General features: G+C 32.5%; 1 protein-coding gene across 1 annotated transcript; it reads left to right on the top strand.

Annotated features, from left to right (window-relative positions):
- Positions 1-5,294: 5,294 nt before the first annotated feature.
- Positions 5,295-6,930, top strand: LOC111889730 (fasciclin-like arabinogalactan protein 2). The gene has a single exon (XM_023885886.3). The coding sequence runs from the start codon at positions 5,356-5,358 to the stop codon at positions 6,571-6,573; it is 1,218 nt and encodes a 405-aa protein (XP_023741654.1). The 5' UTR covers positions 5,295-5,355; the 3' UTR covers positions 6,574-6,930.
- The last annotated feature ends 2,377 nt before the right edge of the window (positions 6,931-9,307 follow it).

Raw genomic sequence — 9,307 nt, 5'->3', positions numbered from 1 at the left:
AAACCTCGACGAGTGGTCTCAGAGCTTCGATCGCGAGCCTTAGGAACTCGACGAGTCACTCTGGTGACACGGCGAGTGTGCGAGTATTAAAGAAACTCGGAGAGCAACTGAGGGTACTCGACGAGTTAAGGTCAACATGGACTGTTGACCTTGACTGATGACTTTGACTTTCACCATGAGTAGACCCGTTGACTTTTGAGGATAATTTTGGAAAGATTAGAGATTTACGAGTTTGGTTCATAATAAATATAGGTGGTGGTGTTCATGTTAGTGATCCGAGAGTTTGAGATTATTCCTGCGAGCCGGCATTGCAAGGTGAGTTATCTTCACTATACTCAAGGGTCTAAGGCTCCAAGGTCGGCCCTTTGGAATGTATCTGGTTATGTTATGCTAGAAGGAACTGCTAGATTGGTACCCTAGAGGGTAGGATAATATTATATGATTTGTGGTATGAATTGTTAGATCGGTATCCTGGAAGATATGATGATATGATGAGCTATGTGGTAGGATCTGTTAGATCAGTATTGCCGGTAGACTGTTATGTGATTATCTGTTATATGTGCACATGTCTGTTTGGTGGTTGAGGTTTATCTGCTTCGTGCAGAGGCCAATAGACCGGGGCATTCCAACCTATTGGTTGAGGGCCTAGGGCCTGGGGTATTCCATCCCGAGGATGATTGGACCCATATTGTGTTGGCATTCCAGCCTGCTGGTTGAGGGCCTGAGGTATTCCAACCCGATGGTTGACTGGACCCATTGTATACTGTGTTTATGATAATATGTATATTTGTGAGTATGGGTATTTTGGGGGAACTCACTAAGCTTTCGGGCTTACAGTTTCAGTTTATTGTTTCAGGTACATCAGGGGATCGAGGCAAGGCAAAGGCGTGATCGTACCGCTCCTCACATTTTGATATGTATTCTAGGAAAAATCTGATAAAGACTATTTTGGAAACAAACTTGTAGTAACTATTGATTTTTAAATGTTTTTTGAAAGTTTAAATTTGGCTTAAATTTTATGGGTGTTCTAGATTAATCAGTTTAGTTTCATAAGGTTTGCCATTTGTTTGGGTTCGACCATTTTCGAGACATAATGCAAGTGTAATCAGGGTGATGGACATGTCGAAGCTAGCTCAGGTTGACATTTGTAATATTTTGAATTTTTGAACAAATGCTTATTCGACTTTGGGGGTTACTTTTGAAGTAACTTTGAATTTTGGGATTCTTTTCAGTTGTTGTTATGGTTGTATCTTTTAAAGTTTGTGATCTGCTTCGTTAACAATAAACAACCATGTGGGTATGCTTGGCAATTGTGTCATATCAGGTTGGTGTGTCGCGGGTTGGCGGGTTGACGTGTCAAAATATATCAACCTGAATACGACCCATTTAATAGCACAGGTTAATGGGTTTGGAACATAAACTCATATATGACTCGTTAACCCACTTATTTATAAGGATTCACAAGTTAGCGGGTTCGTGGGTAAGATTTGGGTTTGTGGGTTCGTAGTTCAAATTTGGATTTGTGGGTTCGTGGGTCGGATTTAGGTTTGTGTGTTCGTCAGCCTGATTCCATAAATAAAATTGATAATTAAACATGAATAAATTCTTGATGCAAACATAACTGAATTTTAGAAACTCAAGTCTTAAACATCCGAATGAAAATCAAAAACATTAATGGAATCATGTTCAAACTAAAACATTAATACAAATATAGATAAATTAAATTGCAGGCGTCGACGTCATTCGATAATGATTCAACAATGCATGATGTCATTCTTGTGAGATACTAAGATTATTTAGGGCAAACATCAAACATGTTGCAATGCAAATCAACATATGGTTAGCCATGGGTCAAATGGTCAATGGTATTTGGTATCTTATCCTAGTATAAAGTATGGATTGTATAGTGTATAATACTTAATACGTTTAAAAAATATATAATTTTATTTATTAAAGTTCTAAACGGGTTGGCATGTCAACCTGTATATTTTTTTGAGAAACTCATATATGACATGTTTAATAAACGGGTTGGCAAGTTGACGGGTTGAAAAACTCAACCTAAACTCGTTTATTTCGTGTCGTGTCAAGGGTCGTGTCGAGAAATATCAGTCCGACATGTGTGACTCGCGAAATTTTAGTTTATTTGATTTTTTTGGGGTTGTGGGTGCATTGGTATCTAGGTGGAATATTGGTTTTGGGTGATACGCAATGTTTCTTATGCACAACCATTCCGCAAATTGAAAAAAAAAATACAATTTTGAGAAGATTTGTGCACCTGATGGCCCAAGCAATTTTGTATCAGCCCTGCGAGAATTAGTTGAAGCAACTTCGACCCATAAAAAAGATTTTTATTTCATGTCTAATTGCTCAAAGCAGTTTCATCTTGGCCTCACGAGACTAAGTTGAAACCGATTTGAGTCATATATTCGCCTCATTGATCATATTGAGCCTTAGTTTTTGCCATACACTTCTCTCTAGGTGATAACATATTTCCATAATAATAAATATAGAAATATTATCCTAAATAAAGGCGTGGGCAAATGAAAACATATAAAATATATTATTTTTTATGTTTGTATTAAACCCCAAAGTTAGCAAACAACGTTACAATTTTGGTTTTTATGCCAACGGTTGGTAGTCGGCATGGACAGGCTGGCAATTTGGGAGGGTTGTAAAATAATTGATACATCATATATTCTGGAATATCTGAATATAAGCATTTTGGTTTTTAATTTTAACATTTTATTTTTTAAAGGACATGTCGCAACCAATATAAAGATGTTGTCCATTTTGCTTTGCAAATATTAACCCGAATTTACTTAAATCATGGTAGTAGAAACATTTATTGATTAAATAATAAATATGCATCGATAAAAATAGCATCCTCAAAAATGGCTGTTTAATTATTACAACCGACACTTGTTTGGGTCCCACGATTTCCAATTTTGAGGGCACACCATTTAGTGATGAAGTTTTAAATTTACCCCCAAGCTAATGAGGTTAGTAAAACAAAGTTCCTCTAGGTATAATAAAGACCACTTTACCCCATAAATAATATGACCATATGGCTTTTTTTTTTGCTTGAAATTACAAATATATTTATAGATTTAAAAGTTGGTAGTGATGGTGGTTAGAAATTTATCAATTTGTATATGGAACTTAAGCAAAAAGGATAGTGAATTGTAAAAATACATAATAAGATTATCAAATTTTTAATTAAATAGAGTTGCTATTATAATCAACATAAAAAAAGGTACCAACATATTATCAATTACACAAATGAGTCGAATTACTTTAAGAAATTACTCAATTTGATACTAAAAAAATGATAAATTAAACCATTTGAACGGCTCACATAAACCCATCCTAAACCCACATGCAATGTTACTCGCAGAACACTGGTATTATATTGGGTATGTCATAGTTTTAACTTTGGACCTCCAATGTAGAATTTGACTATTCAACCACTAGACTTTCATTGTGAAGACATTCAATGAAATACTAAAATTACGTGGCTTTCTTATCAAACTTCACTAGATTTGATGATTCTTCTTTTTATTTTTATTTCATATAAGTTATTTGGAGTAAACAATTTTCATCATTCACATGTTATTTTTTAAAAAGAAATAATAAATTTCGACCGAACAAAATACAATTATCAATTTCATATATAAATAGCATAAATTAAATTATCTAACATAGAAATGATGGTTTATTTATTTTTTGGTTGGAATTATAATTGTCTTAGAAAAAAAAATTGACAAAAAAAAGACCAAAATAGTCAAGGGGGTCTTGTGATATTTAGATAAATGCATAGACATAATGTGTCATGGGCCACCAAAGAGAGAGAGGTTGGATGAAAATACAAAATAGTTGGAGGGTGTGGATGTGGACAATCTGACAGTGATACGGTTGTTTGTATTTAACCGATGCTGTTAAACTTAATTATATAAATAATTAATTTAATGAAATCAATGGAATTTGGTGTACGTATTTTGAAAATTTTAACATTCAGGTGCCACTATTATATATTTTAATACATCAAATTATTTCACATTGATGGTGATGGGCACCCCAAATGATTTCTATGAAACAGTCTGGAATTCACTTCCTCCATTATAATATATTTTTAATTATTATTAGTGTTGTTATTATCAAAAAAAATGTATTCACAAATAATGTTAATTATGGTTTAAAGATGTTTGTGTATTTTATTTTATCAAAAAATATTTTAGATATATGTATAACTGTTAAGATATATTTTTGATAATAAGTCCAAATATTTTGTGTATATTTGGTCTCAAATTTGATTCTTCGATGCCTAATAACACATACACGTCCAAATATATTAAACTATGTAATAAATGAAAATTTGCTATTTTATTATATAAATATCGTACTTTGTGATAATATTGAAATCGTACATTATTGAATAGAGTATAAAACTTTGTGATGAATGAATTTGGTGATGGAACTCAAATTGTTTTTAATTTACAAAATAAAACTGTTAGAAAAGTAGGGTTAGATTTATTTATAAGAACTTTGATATTTCAAAATCTGTGAAACAAGTTTATGTTTTTCAAGATAATCATTGTAGAGAAAATGTGTATGAAAGAAAAAACATTCACGAAATCAATTCAATTAATTTGAACATGCAATTTGTACCCTACAAAACTCTCAAAATAGCTAAAACTAACATCAATTCAGTTAATTTGAACATGCATTTTGTACCCTTCAAAACTCGCAATATAGCTAAACCTAACATCAATTTTTCTTGACTAATCTTTATTATACTAAAAAAATTAGATGACACTAACATCATCAATAGTTCTAAGTTTATATTTTTTTAAGAAAATGTTCACCATATGTTAACAACCCAAGCTGAATCAGATATTTTTGTATAGGTCAAATAAATAACTTATAAAATTTTAAATAACATGAAAATGAGTTAAAAGGGTATATCCTAAATATACACATTTAGCATATAAATCTGTTCACATTATTTTATGTGAAACTTTAAATTACCATTATAATAATAATATATTTCATAATCACAATTAACATATTAAAACACGATCGATTTACCACATCTAAGTTAACACTTGGTATGTTAAACTATTAATTAGTATGTGAAATACCATTTAAAAAAATTTATAAATTATAAAAAGATTGATGGTAATTTTTTTTAAATCACTGAAAAATGTAAAATATAAGATATAGTAAAAGATACCAAAATTGTTTGTCGTTATTTTATATAACACCGACAGAGAAACAGCATGAGTATATAATGACACTTTACACACAAACACCACTCACTAAATCTGCTTATCCTTCACCTCCACCTGTTCTCCGGCAATGCAGACGCCATCGGCGATTTCTCTCTCCTTCCTTCTCCTCCTGTCTATCTCCGCCGCCGTACACGGCCACAACATCACCCGCATCCTCGCCAAACACCCCGAATTTTCCACTTTCAACCACTACCTCACCATCACTCACCTCGCCAATGAGATCAACCGCCGGCAGACAATCACCGTCTGCGCCGTCGACAATGCCGCCATGTCTTCATTACTTTCAAAAGGACTATCAATTCAGACCATAAAGAATGTCCTCTCCCTCCATGTCTTCGCCGACTACTTCGGCTCCAAAAAGCTCCACCAAGTCACCAAAGGCTCCACCTCCACCGCCACCATGTATCAAGCCACCGGTGAAGCTCCAGGAACCGCCGGTTACGTTCATATCACCGACATCAAAGGTGGTAAAGTCCGGTTCACTCCTGAAGACAACCCAAGTCAAACCGATACCACTTATGTCAAATCCATCTTGGAAATGCCTTACAACATCTCCGTGATCCAAATCAGCGCGATTCTACAGTCGCCGGAAGCTGAAGCTCCGACTGCCGCACCGGATCTGAACTTAACCTCTTTGTTACAACGAGAAGGTTGTCAAGCGTTTTACGATCTGTTAACAACCTCAGGAGCAATCGGAACGTTTTTAAGCTCCGCCGACGGTGGAGTCACCGTGTTTTGTCCTGGAGACGACGCTATTGCGGCGTTTGCCCCAAAATACAAGAACTTGACGGCGTCGGAGAAGACGTCCTTGTTGCTTTACCACGGTGTTCCGGTTTACAACTCCATGGGGATGCTCAGATCTAGCAATGGACTGATGAACACTCTAGCGACGGAAGGAGCTAAGAAGAAGTACGATTTCACTGTACAAAACGACGGCAACGATGTGACATTGAAGACGAAAGTGGTGAAGGCGACAATAAGCGGAACGGTGGTCGACGAAGAGCCGATTGCCATTTACACCATCGATAAGGTTTTATTGCCGAGAGAGTTGTTTAAGGGTACGGTGGAGGAGGCGGAGGAGCCGGCGCCTGCGCCAAAGGCGGCGAAAAAGAAAAAGAAGCCGGCGAAGAAGGGTGACACCGAGGAGGAAGCAGATGCGCCGGGACCGGATTCTTCTGATGATTACAGCGATGATGATGCGGCGGATCAAACGGCAAGTGGCGGTGGAAGATTGGTGGCGTCGGCGGTTATGGCGTTCTGTTTTTCGTGGTTGGCTTTCGTTTGAATTTTATTTTTATTTTTTTCTTTTTTATTTTTGTCGGTGTGATAAGGTGCTAGCGGGTATCCTGGGTCTTCCCACTCACGATATCTCCTCATGCATGAATAGAATTCCTCTCTCCTTTTTTTTTTTTTTTTTTTGATTTATCATCAAAACATATTTATTTGGTTTTATTTATCAGGAAAAGAAAAATAATGAGTTTTTTTTTTTTGTGATTGATTTTATTGTAATTATTTATGTTGTGTCATAAAATAGAAAATATTTGTATTGTACTATAGTTACCGACTTCTCTCTCGCTGTATTAATTAATAAATGTTTAATGTATTTTAATTAAAGATGAGTAAAGAGTTCATTAAAATTCTATTGTTGGATTCAGATTTTCTCAAGCATATAATTGTTTTACCACTTACACATCACAAAAAAGTCCTTATAAAAAAACGATTTTCTTGAAAAAACAACAATAATTATTTTTTTGTTTTTCAAAAATACAAATTTTAAAATTGTGATGGAGATTACCGGTATATTGTACTTGTGTATATACTTGAATTAGCATCAAAGTACATTAATATATACTTTCTATAATGGATATTCCTGAACATAAATTTAAATTGGAGTAACTAAGTTCAATAATTATATGTTTAATATAAGATTATTATTATTATTATTATTATTATTATTATTATTATTATTATTTCAAAGAATCTGCCAACTGTTCTTGACATGTGCCTAGCTGGAAGTAGTTGTGTTTCTCCAACTTGGATGGTATCCAATATTTTCATTTAATTATAGTGGCCATATTATTATTTGTGTGTTACATTTTGCAATAAATATTTCATTTCTTGAGAAAAATAACAACTTTAATGAATATAAAGTATTAATAGTAAAATAGCAAATTACAAGCAAAAGAATACTAGATTTAGTTACATTTTTTTTCATTTTAGCACGTGAACTAACTTTTAAAAGTTACATTTTAAAATCTTATATATTTAATAATTCAATACTAATAAACAGTCAACTCAAACTTACCTATCCCATGTTGTAAGGCCATAGGAAGTGGGGTGTTAAGCAAGCCAAGCTGGTTTTAGGATGCCCGAGTGACTAGTCCTTCTTAATAAATGAAGTTTACATGTCAATTCTAATGAGTTTTTGACACTTGTCATTTTGTGGTATTTTTGAAATAAATATTATCCATTTGTCAATTTTTGATTTGCTTCAATTTTTAAAATTAAAGTCATATACTTATATATGTAAAATATTAAATATCATATATATATATATATATATATATATATATATATATATATATATATATATATATATATATATATGATATTAAATTGCAATAAATATGTTTTATTCCTTTCTTATTTTAAAAGCTGTACATTACAATATATTTTATGTTTACACTTTAATTTAATATTTAATTTAATTTTTTTTAAATAAACTCGTGTAATACACGGGTCTCACACCTAGTGAAGTAACAAAAAGAGATGAGAGATAAAGAGGGAATTTGTATTTTCTTTTTTGTTTTTATTTTTTTTTTCAAAATCAATTCCAATTAAATGGCTTCTATCACCACTCCTTATCTTTTATAAGGTGCTAAGATTTTCTTAACAAAGGCTTACATGGCTTAACAAAATTTGATGTGGCTAAGGTTTGCTAAAACTCCACCTAACCTAAGTATTCGAACCAAACTTATCCATCCTTTTAAGTTTCAAACACATGGAGTGGGGATAAGAGAACCAAAAAGTGTATCTATAGTTATTACTATTATTCTTTTCAGAGGTTTTTTACACTGGTATATCATATTTCATTAACTTTATATAACAAATAATATATTATATTTTTAATATTATTCAATAATTGACTACTTTCAAAAGCATGTTACAAAAAACTATCTAATTTATATTTATTTTTATTAAATATTTTATAAGCTCTCTCATATTTTGTTTCTGAAGCAAATAATCTTATTTTTAAAAATAAATATAATTTGAAAATAATACTTAGTATAAATATATTACAATAAAAATTTTAAAAAGATAGGTATCATGTCGTTTTTTTAAAATGATAAAACTATTAGTTATATATTTACAAGAATTATAAAAAAATTACTATACTACCAGGAAAATAAAGATTTGAGGGTAATATAAATATATGAATAAAACTAAATATCATTGAATAAAACAAATAACCGGGAAAAATCAAAAATCAAAAACAATTTAATAAAATCTAAGTGGTTTATAGAGATATGTTATGTCTGTTCTAAGTTATAGCTATCTATGGGTCTCTCGATGATTTGTTGTTGATATCTAAAGTGCTTGGTCGGGCACTTGGATCAGGGAAAGTCACAAGGTTACCAAGAAACTAGTAATTGATTTCGTCTTATTCAAGTATGTCATTATCATTGTTTCGGTAATGACTGAGAAGATGATTGTTATTCCGACCCTAGCGGTCATATCAAATTGAGTCCGACTACGATGAGTATGTTACGTAATTCAGAAAACCGAGTTCGATGTAACATCTGACTTAAAACGGAAGATTGAAATAGAAGATAATCAAGGCGATCAGTAGAGGTATCGCGATAGTTGCTTGTAGCAAGAAATGCCACCTTTTAAGATGTGATTATATCACATTAGAACATGAAGAAATGTATAATATGTTCTGGGAGACTCTAAGAGACCTAAGTCTAAGCGTTGCAACATATGATGATAGGTCATTAGAATATGACACATCATTCCAT

The sequence above is a fragment of the Lactuca sativa genome, chromosome 9 (genome assembly GCF_002870075.4).
Source record: "Lactuca sativa cultivar Salinas chromosome 9, Lsat_Salinas_v11, whole genome shotgun sequence".
Classification (NCBI taxonomy): Eukaryota; Viridiplantae; Streptophyta; class Magnoliopsida; order Asterales; family Asteraceae; genus Lactuca; species Lactuca sativa.
This window is presented reverse-complemented; position numbering and strand designations above follow the sequence as displayed.